The 20,840-nt window shown below is 35.7% G+C and overlaps 1 protein-coding gene across 1 annotated transcript in view; it reads left to right on the forward strand.

Moving 5' to 3' along the window:
- Positions 1-20,840, forward strand: part of LOC108783239 (uncharacterized) — a 36,162-nt gene that overhangs the window by 11,754 nt on the left and 3,568 nt on the right. Inside the window, exons 2-3 of the mRNA XM_018551763.1 lie at positions 17,368-17,612; positions 19,117-19,267. Coding sequence (XP_018407265.1) covers positions 17,368-17,612; positions 19,117-19,267 — 396 coding nt within the window. The remainder of the gene's footprint in view (positions 1-17,367; positions 17,613-19,116; positions 19,268-20,840) is intronic.

A 20,840-nucleotide genomic window follows, 5' to 3' on the forward strand; every position in this document is an offset into this window, starting at 1 on the left:
CTGGAACAACTCCGTATGAGAATTGGTCTGCGAGTTTCCCACACCTTCCATTCGCTCGACAGTAGCTCTCGGCGGCGCGCGCAAGAAATCTTGATGCGTCAAGAAAATGGATTAATAGTTCACCCGCAAATTACGCTCGTCATACCTATACTTTTGTATACCGCGCGTATCAGCGTGATAAATGCATAGATAAAGATTGTGATCGAAGGAGCATAAAGTTGAGTTATATGTGGCTAATTGTTACTTCCAAGCTTTCCTTGACAGCGCGGAATATTAATTAGAATGAGAAATCTCACATGAATCATTGATAAAAAAAAAAAAGATTACGTTGCACCGTCGACTTATATTAAATTTCTCTACGATGGGCTGAAATGCGATAGAAACGCTCGATCTATAAATTTTGTAACTTAATATATCTTATTATTTTTTCTATTCTTTACCTCCTAATATTTTTTAAATAACTTAAATAACGAAATCATTTAAATAAATGAATATTGCTATGAAATGAATGATTAATGCCATTAGATTCTTTTTCCTTTCAATATGAATTATTTAGACAAGGACGTTACTATATAATTTTTGTCCTAGTTAATTTTTTCCGAGTTAACGGAAATAAATAGCAGTTTTGAATGTTTCAACGTTTTAACGAACGAATCTATTTTCACAGTGTGCTTTCCATTTGATGACACAAATTGACACAAGTGTTCTATCTTTGTTACTCTCTAAATGTTAAGAAAGATAGAATGATGTTTGTGTTGACTTTTGTCGCTATAAAATGGAAAGTATCCACAAGAGATTTTGTTGCGCGAGTCGCTTTAGTGTTTTTTTCGTGAAAATATATGTGTTTCGGAAGGTCATCTCTCTTTGTGATGACGGTATTTATTCTACTAAATACGTAACTCAGTAACGCAAAGTGACGCAGTTCTATGAATCACGACGTGCTCGTAATCAGATCACACGCACACGAATACGTGCACGAGGACGCACGCATTGTCCAGGCTTCATTCACAAACAAGAGCATTGTGGGACGTACAAAAAGGAGAAAAAAAGAACTGGGCACTAGGCCGGGCCCACTCGCCCGATGAGATTTTCGCTTTCCATTAGACTCAGAAGCGCGCCCATTTAAACGTCTCAACTGGAGCGGCAAAGTTTCGATTAGAGCGGTAATAACGTCTTCCGGTTCAAGATAAAATGGAATACTCCGACCTATAGACACGCTTTTGGGAACTGGATTCTTGAAGAGAGATTTACCACACACCATCGGGATTTACGCAATTTCACAAACATGCCCGCAAGTTTGCGCGAGTTTCGTGGCAACGATTCTTGACATTCTGAGCCGTTCCTACTGAGATTCTTAACATTAGGACACACTGAGGGTGATGTATGAAGGATGAAATATAAAGGAGCGGTGATAGAATAGAGATGGGGAATATCACGATATCTTATGTAGTTTTCGCTGCATTCTGGGGACAATCGTCAAAACCGCTTCTTCACAGTTTGCTTGGACGTTGTAACATGGCCATTAGTATTTACTGCGTACATACATTAGGTTTTACGATGTTGTCTTAAAAGCTGCATACCAGTTTTGCAGATAGTAGACAGTTTTACAGACGTGTGTACTCTTTACGTAATTTTGAGTGTATGATGGTATATTAATTTGTAACTTCAGTCTGACTTGGAGGTCTTAAACATGGTTTCCAAATGACATAATTAAACTAGATTTGATAACAAAATGTGTGCATATATTCGACGTGTAAAATTATACGGTATACTAGTTGATGATATTTCATGCTCTCTCTTTTCCCTTTTATAACAGTAATCTTTTCCTCTCTCTTCAATGTTTTGTAAATTACATTTGTAATTTACTTGTACAGTTCGTAATCGATTCTTATATTTAAATATACAGTCTCAAGATGTTACAAATCAATTAGAGAGTCGTATTAGTGTTTTAAGGCATTACTTAAAACGGGCTTAAAATAACGGACTGTGAATACCGGCCTATATAATTAATAACTTGTATTGAAAGTAGTTATTATATGTCACATGAATATATCTACCGAGTTATTTCAATAAATTAAACTAAACCAAAATGATATTCCACTATCCCCTCCATTCTTCTACTTATAAGTGTAAAACACACTAGAATTGAAACGTATATACGTATCAATAATTTATTGTTTTCTTAAAAATTTTTGAGTATTTTTTGCGAAATGTTAATGCATTATTAAAATTACATTTGCATCAGCAGGATAGAATCTTGTAATACATGTTTAATAAACCGTCAGTTTCATGCATCATTATGCAGATACACATATTTAAAACACGTCATAAAGAAGTTTGAAAAGAAACATCTTTTTGACACATACGTTTAAAAGACATCCTAAAGACGTGACGGCATCTTTTAACATGCATGTTGTCTGGATATTCGAAAATCAGAGTTTCGCTTTTCGGAAACAAATCTGAGTTGATTCGAGTCGATGCAATGAGATTTTCATTGACCGTCTCAGCTTTGAGATTTATTTCCCCTCAAAGAGATTAGACTAATCTTTCTCAAGTTGTCTGGAACACGTGTGCCAGACCTCGGCCACACCATATCCATTCTGCTGCAGAACTATTGACAAGATGTGGGCGTAGAGAGGAATGGGTATATCTGCATCGTTACGGTAGTGGCACTGTACAGGCAAAATTGCATTGTACGTGCGGTTTCCACGAGGTGGAGAAGGCGGTGGAGGGGGCGAGGTAAAGCGGAGCGAACTCGCGGAATCCGGGCGCAGAAATGCAGGACCGCATATAAGAGCACCGCTTTATCTGCCCGCGTATGAGCGAGATATCGGCGAACGGGTTTCACGACTCGACTTTGCAGAACGGAGTTCGGTGAACACGTACGATCCGTACTACACCGGGTGTCCCGTGATTTTCGCAACTACCGAGACGCACTTTTTTCTGCAGAGCAGAATTACCTTAGGGGGAATGTTGATCGGTTCACCTCAGTTCTGGCATGGATCAGTTTTGTGGAGCGGTACTTCGTCCAACTTTTTATTTAATGTGACAATTATTTACGTTTTGTGCCAGTCTTTCCCTTTTTTTTTTCTTTTGCTTTTTGTCCTTCAATAAATTGCTTCTTCCATTTTAATGCTGATAAGGATGAAAATAAAAAATGGTAAAAAGTTTATTTGTACACATCGCGTAATCTGCTACTTTAATTTATTCAAAGAATAATACCATGCGCGTCTATAATTAATAGCAAGAGTTACTTGACTAATTAAAAGATTTTATCAACCAAATTTAAGAATTTCATAATGATTCTGACTGTACTAATGAAAGATGCATAAAGAACGATATTGCGTGTTACTCACATGATACATTTCTATTATCTAAAATTTGAGAAAGTAAAATAAAAACGTGTGGAAAATTACGACAAATGGTATGTATCCGAGCTTCTATCTAAAGTAGGGCAATACGCGAAGGCTACCAATTGCAGACGATGCAGTAAAAGATAAAACTGGCGGCTGACAACCTACTGTCACTTGACACGCACCTCTTACATAATAATAGTAAACGCGTTCCTCTTAGCATACCCGCATTTACTCATCGGTGAAATCTAAAATTGTACACAAAGGTGTGGAAACATCTTCGAATTATGGAGCCTGCTTGTTCGGTACTCAGCAAGAAATAATTCAACGCGGGAGAGAGATTGTTTACATGTTATTTATGCTTTATTAAAGTACATATTATGTAACATGTATCTTTATATTGAGTTGCGGATGACATGTATTTTTCAGAAAGAACATTTTCTGGAATCCAATTAGACTCCCCGGTCTGTGAATTCTATTATAATTTAAAAATTTATGATTCAGATCTGAAGTTTAATGTTCTCATTTTGCTTTATCCAACGATATTCTAGTTTCCATTTTATTCTAAATACTTTAAGTATTTACACTTCACAAATATAAATATTTACAGAATGTAAATGCTGAAATCAAGTTCAAGTGTTTTGCTGAAATTTCTCGAAATTAAATAAATGTTTTAAGTGCAACAATATACATTGTTATTGCAAACGTAAGACTAATTAAATTTATATGTCCATTATTTGTTTTGTTTGTTTATATATATTCAATCAAACATACATTATGTTTTGTATGTTTGATTGAACTGACAAGACAAAAACAATGGATGTATAAATTTAAATAATTAAATCGATTGAATAAACTATTTTGCGACCTCAATCTTTTATACAATCTAAAAATTTCTGTTGGCCTATCCAAGTTACCCCGCTTTACCCTATCTTGTCCGCATTAATCCTCTCGTCCTGTCAAACAACTGTATTTTATTAATAAATGTGTTATATGGTTTGGCAGGTTTCCGTGTTGCCGGATATTTAATGCATTCATGCAAATTACAAAACAATTATCTGTCTTTCACCGTGACACATCCGGAACGGGGACAGGGAACCGTATGTGCTATATCTTTCCATAGGAAGACATAAATGTATCTTCCAATAAACCGCGACGTTCACATTCAATCCGATCCCATTTATTTCTCGATTGAAACGAATTATGACACGTGAAAGAACGTAAGGAATAGCCTTTTTATCTTTCTTCGAGATCAATATGCCGTGGTCCTCAGACACACGGCCGAAACGAAATTACATAATGGAAAGCAATCCCACACGTTGCTCTATCATCGTGCTCTACTCCAGATTGACGAGAGACCAACGTGGGTTGGGGAATCGCTCCTCATTTATGAAAGTCTCCTACTTTTCCATACGGCGTTTCTTCTTCTTTACATCTCGAAGCGTGATTTACGAGTCACGCATCTCCGCGTGCGCGCGCTTTCTCATGTAGGTAATTTGATTTTCTAAGTGCACGTGGCAACACGAGTTTCGTATTTAGCGAACGGGAGGTACTGTAACGCTTAACGGTCGGTTATCTCCGTCGCGCGCATGTGATACCGGAAATTACCATGTCATTACAAAGTTGTAAATGGGGATAAAAGCCTCGAATAAAGGAAAAATCGACAAGAGCTTCTGGTGAAAATTTTTCTTTGAATTTTTATTTTTGTAACATTTTAGGGGAAAAACTGATAAAAAGTTTACATCTTTTCTTAGAATTTTTTATACATATATAATTTTGAAATATTCGAAGATTTCTATAACCCTTGATGTAATCTTATAAAATCTAAAAATCTAAGATTGTTTTTAGAAATTATATATAGTATAAATGAGAAATCTTATAATATTTCAGATTTCACATGAAAAATTCTAGAAAAGAGACTTTTTCTCGGCCATTCTGAAAAGTGTTCGAATTTGTAAAAAAAAAATCTTAGAAGTCTTCTAAAAAGTTATAAAATTATTTAGAAATTCTACAAAATTCAGCAATCAAAATTCTGAAAAATTGTACAAAAAATTTTGAAAAAAGTTTTCACTATAATACATGTATTAAATTATTTTGCCAATTGGTTTGGTTTCGCAATGAGATCAAAACGTATTTTCACACACATAGCGACTCGCTCCGTGAGAGTAATGAATAATATTAAAATACACACGAGAAGAGCATCTCTTACTGTTCCTGGAAGAACTTCGGATTTCGCTGCAGGGATATTAATACAGCTATCTCTGTGCTAAATGATTACGGCTAGCGATAATGCGGTTGCTCGTCACGTGAAGACATAACTCAGGTGTCGTCGTTTGATATTTTATTATCAATACCACTGAGATTCCAATGCGGCGTTCCAATCGTTAACGGCGGCAGCGAAGCGCCGACGAAGGAACGTGGTGTGTTGCATGTACACTTCGCCGCGACGTGCGTACGGTGTAAATAACGATGATAATGGCGTGTTATCGCGCGCGTTATAAGCCTGATGGTGGCTGCGATGACATGTGACTACGATATGCGACAATAAGCTCTCGAGAGCGCGAGATAGGGAAATGCCGTAGCAAGACTCCGTGTGCCTCTTATCATCTGATCAAGACGTCACGAGACGTAAAATAGCACGAACTATTAATATAAGCAAATATATAGACAGAATACTTATTTATTTCACGCTTTTTAGCTTGGAGAAGTTGAAAATAATTTACAAAAACTGTTAAACTCATTAAAAAAAACTTGGATTAATTGCAATAGAGATCCTATAAGAGTTCAATTAAAAATTGAATTTTTATGAATTTTGATACGCAGATTAATTAACTGCGTATTTTATTTAACTTACGAATATCCTGTGTTGGCTTACATTATTTTGAATTTCTAATTTACTTCTTGGAGCCTTATTCGCGGTTGTATCACCCATTTACGTAATTTATGTATACAAAATTTAATTAAAATTAAAATTAGACATTTGACGTGGTATCTTAATTGTGCCACAATTGTTCGTTTCGTTCATGTATTTTACAGTTCTTCGATACATTGTCTATATTAAATGTTCAAAATCTCAATCTTTCTCTAGATCTTCTCTTTTTCTATCCTTATCAAATATCGCCTAATATTATAAGCGAGTTATTAATATAGATATTTTGATTAGTTGTTAACATTGCAATATAAAAATGCGATATAAAAGTAAACCGCACAACGAATGCGAATTAAAATGCAGCCTTGACTAAAAGTATAAAACACTTTCACAAATTGACGTAAACGTTCTATATTTAATGAAAATTAATTTTCTGAAGTTTTATACAATAAACTATACAATATTTAATAATTATACAATATTTTAGTTTTCCTTTCGATTTTATCACTCTCTTTTTGAAGAAAAAATGTGAAAAATTAAGGATACCTTATAACTTGTACGATCAAGGCTGTGTATAATCCAGTCATTGAATGGAATAAAACAATAATCGTGAGAAGAAACGAGCAGTCATCGATGAAATAGGTAAACGCGGGAATCTCCGCAGCAGCGCAACGAACTCGCCGCATCCCCGATTCGGCCGCGAAGCGGAACAAACGATTCCGCCGCAAATCGCGCGCGATGTCCCTCTCATCGCGAGTCCTGGAAAGTGGGTGAGAAAACGCGAGTTTCTCTCCCGTTATTGCTCCCTCGATCGTCGATGTCACCGTGTCGTCTCCGAGACGAATGGACAGACGGATGTTCTCTCCGCAGAGGCGAGAGAACATTCGACTCCATCCGTCCTATACGGTTCTCAATGCGCGTTTCAGTCATCTCTCGCGGCCACGACACGAATATACGGACTTCAGTTAAGGCGTCTCGTTCTTTTTTTTCTTTCTTTTTTTCTTTTTTTTTTTTCTTTGACGAACGCCACGCCTCGCATTTCTGCATAATCACGGCTGTTGTCATTCCCCTTCCCCGACGTGCCGCACCGCGATCCCCGTCTCCCTTCTCTTCCGCCACGAAGCCGCCTCAGGGAGGGCTCCCTTCCTCCGATCTCTGATACCTTGCATAGCTCCTTTCCCCCCCCGCTATCTTTAGGAATCCGAGTACGCTGCCCGTATAATGTGGATAGTAGCAGGCGAACCGGTGCATTATCGAATGCACCGCGTCTCTAGTAACGGTGAGAGAGAAAATGAGCTTAGCGAGCTACGTTTACAATGTTGGATCGCAGCCGAGTTCATAACTCTCGTTGTATCACCGCCGTATGTACATACATTTACGCTTTAATCCTTTGGCGATACTTTCTTATTGAACACTTTACGACATTTCAAATATTTTTGCGTATACTTTAATAACAAAAGACGACAATTATTTTAGGAAAAACCTTGATTATGGGTCTTCACTGTATGTGTCGTTTTCCATATTTTTACATGCAAAAGAAGATGTATATAGATTTCAAATTATAGATCTAAAAAAAGACTTTTATATATATTATTTAATTATCTGTTTTTTTTATAAGAGAAATGGTTTATTCATACTATTAATATTTTCAAGGCTAATGAGTCCTTGAATGAGATTCTGGAGAGTCGCGATATTAATAGCTCATGCAAGGTGGATCTGAATGCGAGCATCATTAGCGTTCTGATAAAACAAATGCAATCCATATTAAATAAGTATCAGTTGTTAATGTTTATCAATCTCAGAATCTATAGAATGTATACATATGCAGTGTATATATAATAGACTACCATGCATAGCATAGCATTGATTATACGTTCCATGACCGACTCATTATCTTTGTTTAACCTATGAGAGAAATCGCCAACGGTGGAATCGATTCTAAGGCGTTCCCCATAGAACCGTTTGATTGTCGATCGGCATAACCGTTAATGATAATAATAAATCATCAAGTCTTTTTCAAACCGACTGTGAAATTGCGGTGCATTTAATAAAATCGATTCGAAGCGACAAATGCAACGATATCATCTATCTAAGTAATAAATTAGAATTTTTTAGGTAATTAAACATAAAGGAAATCGAACCTAAGCCTTAATATTATTTTTGTGAAAAAAACGATGTATTTGCGTAACTCATATCTTTACATGGAAAAGCATCACATTTATGATAAGCGATGAAGTTTACATGAAAATGCTATGATTCGGTTTTTCAAAAAGTCATAACATGCAGGATGACAAAATTTTGTGTTTATCAAATCATAATATATTTACAAAATGCAAACTCTAGATTGTTAGTTCTATTTTATATTTTACTTTAATAATTATATTTTACTAAATATATCAAGAATAATAATTGACATTCAAAATAATTATTTTTAGCTTTGATACAATCTATAAGGCGCTCTGGGAATGCATCAACGATGACCACGCATCTTTTTACGGATAAATTATCTCAGGTAGTTAACAGAATGTACCCAGTGAAAAATGACAATGGAATCGACGTCGAATCGACATCAATTCGATGTCGATTCCATTATCATTTCTCGCTGGGTAGTTTTCAGTTCATTAACCGACGAAAATCTTTTGGTACAGAATCCGATGCTTAATAAGACGTAACTAACATATTCCAGAGTTTGTTTTTTTTTTTTTAATGTTATTACCCAAGCAGCAAACTGACGTTATTTGTTAAGATAAAAGGTGTTACGTCAAAATGACAACAAATAACGTAATCCTTCTACGTAGGTAATGGTTTAACATACTTTGTTACATCAACTCTTTTTCGTTATTCTAGGTAGAGTTTTAAAGAATACATTATAATTAAAAGTATAACATATGGAAAGAAAATCAAATTCTAGCAATTGAATATTCATTATTCAAATCAAAACGTTTTAATTCAGAATTTTAAAATACTCTACTGAGAAAAGTTGCTCATTTATTTAACACGTGTTACTTTTCTATCGACGCAACGTAGCGATATAAAATGTGGAATCGTACTTGGAATCGTAGATCAGATCGAGCTGCGTGAGAAAAACTCCGCGTGTATTTTCTTTTTTACGAACGTGATAATAACCTATTATACGATAAGCTTATTATACATTGCAAAACTGCATGAACGAGATTTTGATGCAAAATACATATCGACTTTGCAGCTGCAGTTCGTTTTTATTTTAAGATTACCTTTAAGTAATGTCTTGAGATGTTAATACGGCTCTGTGATTATGACATCTTACGACTGTACTTAAGACGATTTAAATATAAGACGGTTTAAATATCGACTACGAAAACCGGTCTACGACATTCGTTTTGATGTTTACCGCTGTCGAAGCGACACCATCATTACGTCTACCGTGAAGAATTAGATCGAATAGGCCAAGAGATCAAGTTCAGCCTGCAGACGACGATGAGTGATGATCGACGATGAATTGACAATATTACTTGTCGTCAACATTCCTGCAAACGCTACTCTAACGATCTTTGAAAATTCTTTTATTGAATCAAAGACATTAATCTATATGGTTTTATTTAAAAGACATCCACCGTGAAAGGATCGAGAGAGCCATTTAGAATGTTGTTCTATATAAAAAAAAAAATACTATTTATATTAATATAAATTATTTAAATGAATTTTTATCGATTTCTTCTCATCATTCGTTGAGTTACAAAACGGCCGATGGAAAAGAGATGCGATATAAAAGAAAGATTTATAGAATACGTGAGTTTACAAATCCTTTCGGAAATATTGAACGCAAAAAATTCATAATTTACCAAAATCTGTTATAAAAGAATTCGCATGTAAAATTCCTTGTTAAACGCCTTACATTTTACTGTTCGCGTCCATTCTGTAGCCCCGTTCGGGTCAAGAATACAACGGGTGTCACATCAATCGATCCCCGTTTTTCTCACAGCGCTTACATCCATCTTCGGACCATCGATAGGATGAGGTGCAGCCGATGATCGTCACGTACAAAACCGATATTTATGGCGCACCACCTTTTTCTGCGCCGCGTCGGCGACCTCGGCCGATGCGACGTGACCTTGAAGAATGGCGAACCGGCCGTGATACGATGCCATGCAATGCGGCAGGTCCGTATACCTAAATACCAGATCACTGGAGTGCGGACGGAATTGCCTACGCGTGATGCTTCGGGGCGCGTTGTTTAAGTTTCTTCTCATAATTTACGGAACGTTGTGCAAGGCTAACAAGAATATTCGCACCGGCCATCCTCTCCTTTGAGGGCACTGTTGAACTTCTCTTCTTCTTCGTGTAAAAATCGCATGCCTCGTTCGATCGATTATGCGGGAAATCTCCCCAGGATTTTCTTAAGTAACGGAGGGAAGCACATTTTTTCTATAACTATCATGACTGTGGCAATCTCAACTATACTTAAAGAATAAGATGAAAGTGACAATCGTAGAAGTTTTACGTGAAGAATTAATATACATAGTTGAATGAATTATTTTGTAGTTGTTGCAATTATTTATTTATTCAATTATCTTGATAGGAATATATGTAGTTTTCTTAGACATCTATTTAGTTGCTATTTTGTTTTATATTATTATATATATTCTCATTAGTTGTAACAACACTGCGTAAAAAGCAGCTTTTATGATAAAAAATATATGCAATTTATGTAGACACCTGCCCAATTATTGTCCAGTATTAATAGGTTATTATTAATTAAAATATTGCGTAGTCCGTTCATTGCCTTATTTTTGTTCAGTAAATAGATTTTGCGCATCTTTTACGCGTCGTAACTGCAAGCAAAAAGCGTTACATTTAGATTGTGTCTCAAGTATAGTTTTATTTTTTACAGACAGTTTATAATATTACACAACTGTTCAATAATTGCTTGTAAAAATGAAATAGAAGAAAAATAGAATGTGAAATTTCTATACACGGAAAAGACAGTTTTGCTGATGAAGTGTATAAAAATTCAGGTAGATATACAGTTGAAAATAATTTTATTGGACCATCAAATAATTATGCAGATTAAATTGGTTGTTTGAATGTCAAAACTTTTTTGCAACATTATTCATCACGTTTGAAATTCCTACACAATTATTTTAACAACAAAATTATTTTCAGCTCAATTTTTACATACAAGCATTTTAGTTCTTCCCATGTTATTAATTCTATTAATATATTCTATTAATAACATACAAACTTCTAGTTGTCACCTTAATAGCTGCTACCACAATGTTTTTCCCTGACAAAGTTTTTCTTATATGTGTTAGAGAGGAGGAAAAAAAAAGAATTTTTTTATCTTTTGAGTCATTTCTTTTTCGATAACAAAGTTCAGTATCGAAAGAGTATGTCCTACATTCTTTATCTGTTTTCGAATGCACAAACATGCGTATTAAATCTGCACCATTTCGCATCTACAAGGACTCGTTCTCGAGGAATCATAGCTCGTATATGATTCATGTCGATGCGAAATCATGTCCGGCTCCACGACTCCACGGACATTTCTCGAAGACGTAATGTTGTAATTATAATGCCGGCTGCCACGAATTGATTATTCATTTGCGGAAAATATTACACCGCAACTCATTCAAAAGCGCAGCGTTTATCACTGAAGAAGAAACGATTTTATGAAATATGGGACACTTTAAGTGACTCATTGTCAGCATAATCCACATAGATAATTTTAATTTGAAAATAAACTGAGCTACACCCACCGAACGCACCACGCACCTACTTTGAAACTCGCTCGAAGTAACCGGTTTTATTGTTTAACAAAAATGGTTATGACACAAATTTAGTTTTTTTTAACACATGATCTTTTTGCTTATCTTTCTGCTCATTTTAACCTTGAAGATGGTCTATTTATGTAAAATTCTAATAACTCGCTTGTACGTGTTTTGCGTTACGTGTCTCAAATATGAACGAAAATTCACGTTGTAGAATCACGTCTTATTCGTGAAATTGTGACATATGTTCGAAATTACTTGCGTTAAAATTTCTGATTATTTACTGCAGCTGTCTTATAGATTATTATGACGATCAGAAGCGAAAAAAATATATTTCTTGCAGGCTGTATTGAAATGTGAATATATTCTATGAAATCCAAATATTGTTTTAATAAAAAAATGTATTTCTATTTTAAGATATTTTACAAGATTATTTATTATGTATTTTTTCGCTTCTGACATTATCAATCTGATAAAGATCTGTGATGACGAGTGGTTAGGATCCTTATTCAGACTAATCTTTTGCAATACGTATATCAAATTCGAGACATTTTACCGTCTAGCCTCGTAGTAAATTAAGAAAAAAAAAAGATTGAAGAAACGTTCGCGACCGAGATTCTGCGATCTTTTCCACTTGACGTTCCGGGGGCTCGCTTTCGCAAAAGGCTATTATCTTCACGATGGTCGACATCATCGCGTCATACTGTTGCCTGTAAACGGCTATGGGTCACGAAACTAGCACATTAAATATTTACACATAAGTAAAGTGCGTTTTTAATCGCTGAGAAATCTGCAAGCAACAATGATATCTCGAACTTTTAAATATCGCCAAGCGCGTTTCATATCTTGCGATATTCTTCGCAAATTTGTATTTCGAAGCAATTAAGATAAATTAATCTGACAACGGAAATCCACAAATAATCCACTTGAATTAGCAAAAAATTAATTCATACGTTTAGCAATTAAATATTATAGTCATTAAAAACATATCTCGCCACTTTATTAATTGCGAACTCTTCTCGTGGGAAGGTCACTGTATCGGAGTGTTTTCTCGTTATCCCAGGTGTTCATTAGTCTGCTTACTGTAACCAAATGTTTTCTTTTTAAAAGAAGTGTCACCCGCGGCCCCGATCATATCGGCGTCCCGTCGAGATGGGGTTCTGAGACGAAACGAGAAGCAGATCAGTCGGATCTCGATAAGAGCAACGCGATCGGAAATAATGGTAGGGTGTGTGGAGAGAGAAAGAGAGAGAGAGAGAGATCGTAGCTCGAAGCTCACGGCAAAGAAGAAGAAGAAGAAGAGAGGAAAACGCAGGGTGAGAGAGAGCGAGCTAGCTCACCTTGGCGTCCATGGTATGCGCCCATTGGCGTCTCTCGCAAAGGCGTAGCGTCTCAACCGCGGTAGGCGATGGTGCGCTTCGATAAGAAACCTCCAGGTTGTACCGAGAGGAAGAAAGACAGAGGGGAAAATAGTCGCTGCGACAGCGGCTTTATGGCCATTTGTATCCTTCGACCGTGTCGTATCACCGCGGGCGCGTTTTATGCACGCTGCAAAACAATGCGGCACGTAACCCCGTTAGAGCTGTTGATGTATTTTGTATTGCCGCACGCCTTGTTTTCGATGAAACGTCGATTTTACGCAGGAGGCGTCGTCGTCAGCTGAAAGCCGGCGAAGGATCGTCGGGATGAGATACAAGCGTAGATAAAAACAATCTTCATTTCATTTACCAACAACGATGTATCTTTTTTATATAATTCAGTACATAAATCTTAATCCTGCGCAAAACCCTCTAAAATTAGGAATTATGGAATATTTCTTTGGAAAAATCATTTTCTGTATGTGCAGTTTTTGTACAACTAAAAAAAAAAAGAAGTCATACATATATCGATAGTATTATTTTAAATGGAAATAATTTTGTTAATTTAATAACGCTCTATTAATGAAACAATAAATTTCTCATGCACTCGTTTTAATAATATTTTGCTGGTTTCATTAATACTATTATTAAATCAATTAAGACTACTTTTCAATTAAAATAATACTGTTGATCCCAGCTAAGTTACTTGTACTTGTTAGATGTAATTTTCCACTCAACAATATAACTGTAATATACACGTATATTATACTACAGTTATATTGTTGAGTGGGAAATTATAATTAACAGGTATGTTACATGTAACTTTGTGTTTTGCTGGGAAACATGGTTTCTTCATTGCATCGTTTTAACCAATTCTATAAAAATTGATAAAATTACACGATTTGTCTTGATCTGTTTGCGTTTTCTCAGTTCATTTTTTAAATTTGCTCAACTTTATTGAAAGTACGCCAGTTGTATTTGTTACGCGATATTATTAGCGGAGTTCTGTCATTCGAAGCATGAATATGGAAAACAGAATGCTTGTTTGGTATGCTGACACATTGCTGAATCGCATATATCGGCCGTTCAATGGGCTACGTAACATGCCAAACATTACGTATTCGAGGCTACTGCATTTAGCCAATAAATGTAAGAAAAATTGTACAATAACTTTTTGTATTTACGTTAAATGGTCTACTCAAGTCTCTGTTAAAATTTGGAATGTTGAATTTTTTTTTGACATATTCGAATATACCTATTAATTATGTGTGTGTGTATAAAGTCATTATATTATTTAAATATTTTGTGTTAAATTAATATTCAATGTTTCTTGTTAAAATGACACAATTTATAAACAAGTGTACAAACAACATAAAAATAATATGTTTTAAAACCTAAATTCTAAGATAAACGAATAAATTATATGTTAATTTAATACATCATAAATATTAATTTTGCTGAAAAAATGTGTTTCCGCAGTTTGCATACAAATTATGTTAGTATCACTTTTTTGTTTCAATTGTTTTACATAATGTTCATGTTATTTTTGACATATTTATTTTATGTTAAATTAATACAAAATTTTACACGTGAAATGTGTCACATTTAACATAAGATTTCCAACTGTCAACAATAATTAAATAGAAAAAAAATGTCTCATGTTATAAACATCTGTAATATTAAAATTATATAATTATTATTTTACTGTTAACTTCAACGACAATACACATAAATAAAATGCTAACATTTAATTGATTATTTCATTACGCTAAATTGCTTTTCCTATCATTGATTTCCCAAAAACGGATAATTTTCCGAAATGGAAAGAGCGATGTAAACCGATATAACATTGGACAAAATACTTCTGCTAATTTCGCCAAAATAATTCGCTCGTTTTTACTACTGTATGTCACCTGGAAAATCACACGTGTGCCTCTCTCTTTCTCTCTGAAAAATTCTATCTAGCAAACCGAGCCGTTTCGCGCCGAGATATCGCGGCGTCCGTAATGCGAAAGTATGCGCGACGTTTTACGACAAGTATACATCGATGTCCCCCCCCCCCCAGCCTTAAATATTTCATTTACCTCGGCAGGATTTACTCGGCGAGAAATATACGATGCATCGGCACGCGCCGTAAATTCTTACCGGCTTCTCTTTACAACAAGCGCTTTTCTTCCCCTTCCTTTTTTTTTTTTTTTTTTCACTGTCCCCTTTTGGTCGATCCTCCGCATAGCCTTCCAAGTCGAGGCGTCGCCTCGATTGTGCATACCGGGCACGATTACTCGCCTCATTGTGCATTACGTAATACGGAGGAAGCGAGACGGGGGCGGGGGAGGGGGGGGGGGGAAGGAGAGGAACTATTACGCATACAGGCACACACGCGAACGCTGAGAAATAAACAAATGCGTAGGTGCGCTGCGAATGCGCGGCGAAAGCGCCGCGGACTCGAGGAATGCCGCGTGTTGTCGGGAAAAATCCGGGACATCCCTTGCGCAATGTCGCGCGTACGCGCGATTTGAGTGAAGCGCGAGAGAAAGAATTTTTACTCCCTCGTAAATTTACGCTCGGGACATTTCGTTTTGTGACAAATGTCCGCGTTTACGTCTTATACGAATGATCCGAGCTCGGCTAAGAGCACGTGACGCGGATACGATTTGTCGCACCGCGTTCGCGACTGTATCTTCGAAAAAAGGAAAAATGCGAGATTTTTCCAGAAATTAAATTGAATTAAGAATTATTACCACGCGTATATAAAACGCACGAAACGACAAACGAAAAGATAGATATATATAGATAGATAAATATCGCTGTTTATATTATTGCTTTAGGATAAAGATCCCTTTCAAGCGCAAAGGCATAATTTTCATATAAATTTACTACATAGTTATTATATGCGAAAGCGATCGAATGAAAAATAAGTAATGAAATATATACAAAATAATAATAAAAGCGAAAATGCAAAGAAAAAGTAAGTAAAATATAAATAGATTGACGCAAAGCTGAGGCGCCAAAAAAAAATAAAAATGACATAAGTCTACGTTTAGCAGAAAAAGCAGTTCTACAATTATTGTAAGATGTTCTTTCACGTGATTTGGTTCATATACATTTAGATTTGGTGAGAAACTAAGGATAGGAACTGATCGTATATGTTAAAGAATCTTGCAACACAAAATTGCAGCAAAGCTGCTTTTCATGAATACATCGTGCGCAGCCGGCCGACACTAATGTATCATAGGGTATGCCTGGATACGGTCAGGTCAGGTGGATAAATATCGGATACGTATAGCGGGACATGGGCGGTTTCGAAGAATGCGCTTCCTTCCTGTTAATATACCTGATATACCGCGCTACACCGTATTTGGATAGGCGCGTGATCGGCCGTGCGTTTTATAAGTAACCTACCACGCTAATGAGTCATGTCGTGATTACGATTCCATTCGCGTACCGCGACGGATCCGCGAGGAATATACCGCACGAAGCTGCAATGAGCGGAACTTTTGCGATACGACTGCGGCTGCAGCGAGCGATAATCGCACGATGATTTTTGGATCAACTTGAATTATATCTTTATTTGTAAATGTCTTAGACTCCCACCAGTGTAAGATTAACTTTAATCCCAGTTTAAAACTTACTGTTTATCTCCTTCTAATTCTCAGAATTATAAAAGGATTATCGACAAATGCGCATGTTTCTTTTTGAAATTTTATAAAGTACGTTGTAATATAAATTATATATTTTGTTGTATAAACATTATAATATACATTGTTATAAACTAAGTATAAATTATAAATTCGGTTATTATGATTATATTAGAATGATGGCTACAGGTTGTAATTTTTTTGTGATCACTCTAAATTTATTCTATCGTGCTAATACGTGTGCATTTATCGATAAAAATGGGATATGAATGATCAAAGTCTTTTCCGGAGGAAAGATGAAAATATCTTGTTTTGCGAATGCCATGGAAGAAGAACGTTCCTCCGATCGCCGATCTCCAAGTCGACTGATTGAATTACAAAACGTTACGTGTATTTCCGTAGGTAAACACTTGGTGTTGGTGACAGATCCCGAGATCGCCGAGGATGCGTACGCCTTCGATAATCCCTGCTTCAAGGATGCCACGCCCGCGGCGGTTGGCCGCGTCACAGAGAGACCGTCATCAGCTGTACCCGGCGACACACCCGCGAAGGATTCCACGCGATGGTCCACACCTTGGACGTCCCTGGGCCTCGGCTCGGCAATCCGCAGCGATAAACGCCGAACCCTCGATGACTCCTGCGTTGGAGTAAGCGCTTTCTGTCTTGTTCTTTTTGTTTTTTTGCAAATATAGGAACGTTATTTTATTTATCATTTTCGGCATGATCGGCATAATCGATTTTTGTTTTATTTTATTTCATAGCAGTCTGTTTTTTTTTCTTTGTAATTAAAATAATTAAAAAATCAACGAAAGAAGCGTTATTCTCGTACAAAGGGATTTGAAGTGGTGAAGCTACTGTTTAAGTTAGTAAACCCTCGAACTTGGATTTAGCTTGACAATTATAATTCGATATTGCGTAACGAAAATGTCGGAAATTTAATATCCTTTAAGTTCACAATGATCGATCTTTTCCGCACGTTAAGACAGTTTCCCTCTGTATAAATACACACACACACACACCACACATATATATATATATATGTGTGTATATATATGACAAAATGACACCTCGATGTGCAGTTGTAATTGAAAATTATCAATCCGAATGACTGAATTATTACGCCAGATAGGCAATGAATTCCGTGATTGAACTTTGAAGTGTCACGATAATAATCCTTATTGTTTAGTCACGCGATAATGGAGACATGATAATTGCAGGATGAGGTGGATGAAGGCGAGTGTACAACATTTATAATTCTCCATCATGATCTAATCTTACTTCGAAATATCCTTCCGCAGAGGAAATGATGGATTGAGAAGGAATATATTTGGATTTTATCATAGAAGAGTATAACATATCGAATCCTATTTATTAAGAATTCATTAAGAACCATTGTTTATAAAAATAAATTTGAAAGTGAAAGTGAAAAGAAATGACTTTGTGTAAATAGAAATACAAATTGCTAATAAAGATGAATGATGTTTGAGAGATATCCGGCAAACTTCACCTTATTTTTATTAAAGTAGAACTGAAAATTCGTATTTACTGCAGTTTATATCTTAGCTGCATTAGATTTTGTGAAATATCCTTCTTGCAAAACAAGAGTAGATTAAGAATAATTTTCAGAAATTTGACAACTGGATGGACATAAATATTAAAATAATGTTTTTTGAATTACATTTAAATTATATCGTTACACAGAATATCATACATCATGTTTCTTAAAATATTTATGATGAAGATATCCATTCCGAACGGTCTTATGTCACGTTTTTATTAAGATCCGAAAATTCGAATATTTATCAGCTGTAATTTACATCCAGTTGAATATTGTATATGTCATGATGCCGGACATAATAACATCATCAATGGACATGACTTCTCTTTCATAAGAATATGACGTATCTCTCCTTCAGCCACTTGTCCCTGCGTTATTAGCTTGTCATCGGCAAGGTTCCCGTTCATTGATCGTCGAATCGCACTCGGGAATAGCGCACTCAACGAATCCATCATATCTCACACACACACACACACATACACGCACACGGTAATCGGTGTACGACCCACACGTAATAATGCGACTCCCGTGGTGAGAGTAGTGGAGTTTTCATCACGCGTGTAACAATCGACCCGTTTGTTTTCTTGCTCCAGCCCAAGGCCACCAGGGTCAGCGTGGTCAGTCTACGCAGTCATGACTTCACCGGCCTGGGTTTTAACATATGCGGCAACATGAGAGAGGGTATTTTCGTCAAGGACCTGTTGCACCGCGGACCCGCATCCGAATCTGGGCGGATACATCCGGGTTAGTATTACTTAGCATGAGACACTGCCGTATCTCTCGATCGATCAAGCTCTTTTCTATCTCTTGCGATAATTTTGTTTCAGCATCTGGTTTTCCAACATTTGTCGGAGATTAATTCGCGAAAGCTTATATAATTTATTCTCGATTTAAAATAAAAGTACATTATAGTTCTAAGTATACATAGTTGGAAAAAAATATGTTAAATTTAACATAAATCGCATGTCTCAAACGATCCACTCAAATTTTGGTGTTAATTTAACATAATGTGACTGTGTCGAATGGTAACATGGATATTTATTTTTCAATAAACATGGAATGTGTAATCTTGAATAAAACTTGAAGAGAGTTGTGTGTACAATCAACATAATTATTATGACAAAATTAACAAATGTTCTCTAAAAAGACGATTCGCCTAACAACACTGCCTATTCCTGTTGTAAAGTAAAATCAACACTCTTATTTCATAATTTTAACATATTTACTAAATATGTGCAAATTGTGTTACTTTAACATACTTTTTAAATCGTTTCAATAACTTTTACACTTCATATTCATTATATTTATTTAATCTAAGAGACGTATGTTAAATTTATACGTCTAAATGTGTACCTTATTTAACACAAAAACTTTAACCAGCAGATTTTTTCACAAAAATACATAAATTTTTCAACTGTGTATAGTTTTAAAATACATTTTGGTATTCTATATAGTTCCAGAATGTTTATTCCAGCTTTTTTGAATTTTATATATATATGTGCATGCATATTTCTTTTTAAACAAAATTGAAGATTAAATACCAGAGAGCCTAAAAAAAATTTGTATGTATTTAGAGACTTGCAATAAGTATTTATTTTCTTCTATCTTCGCTTTGATTGCTCGCGATTAGATTTTCACGCTTAATCTCATTATCATCGCACGTGATTACGACGTAGCGAGAATTTTCTCTTCGTTCACCGTACCGAGATTGAAATGTAACACGATTTTCTGTCGAGCAAAAGCGATCGCCTCGCTATGGTTATGAGCGAACGAATTATAATTCAATATCTTAATTAACGAATGGACGTGTATATCTCAGACGAGAGCCGTCTGCGACTCTAAAATCACCTACATACCTACATTTCGCAGTGAAAGCACTGTTACCACCATGTTTGAGCATTTGATAATGCGTGTCGTGAGATTAAAATGGAATATCAAGCCCTCATTAAAGTGCACTTGCTAGCATAAGTGGAGTACGCTCATCGGGTTATATTATAACATTGAATGGCCCAATTTGACAAAGTAACGGCTCAATAAATTTTCAATCTCACGGCTTAAAAGCGTAATTTACAACGGAAATGTCTTTATTTGACGATTACTTGAGCATTATCAAATTACAAAGCTAATTTTCCGTCGATGTACGATATCACGGATAAAATTGAAATTCTTAAGATTTCGATCTCTTCTGATAATTTAATGCACTTTCAGTCGTTATCTCTTTGATCAGGAATGAGTGATTCAAAATGTCTGCATGATACTTATCGCAAATACCAATTTCACAATATTCAATAAAGTAGTAAAAAGTCTTTATCGTAAA

Source organism: Cyphomyrmex costatus, unplaced genomic scaffold, assembly GCF_001594065.2.
Source record: "Cyphomyrmex costatus isolate MS0001 unplaced genomic scaffold, Ccosl1.0 scaffold146, whole genome shotgun sequence".
Taxonomy (NCBI): Eukaryota; Metazoa; Arthropoda; class Insecta; order Hymenoptera; family Formicidae; genus Cyphomyrmex; species Cyphomyrmex costatus.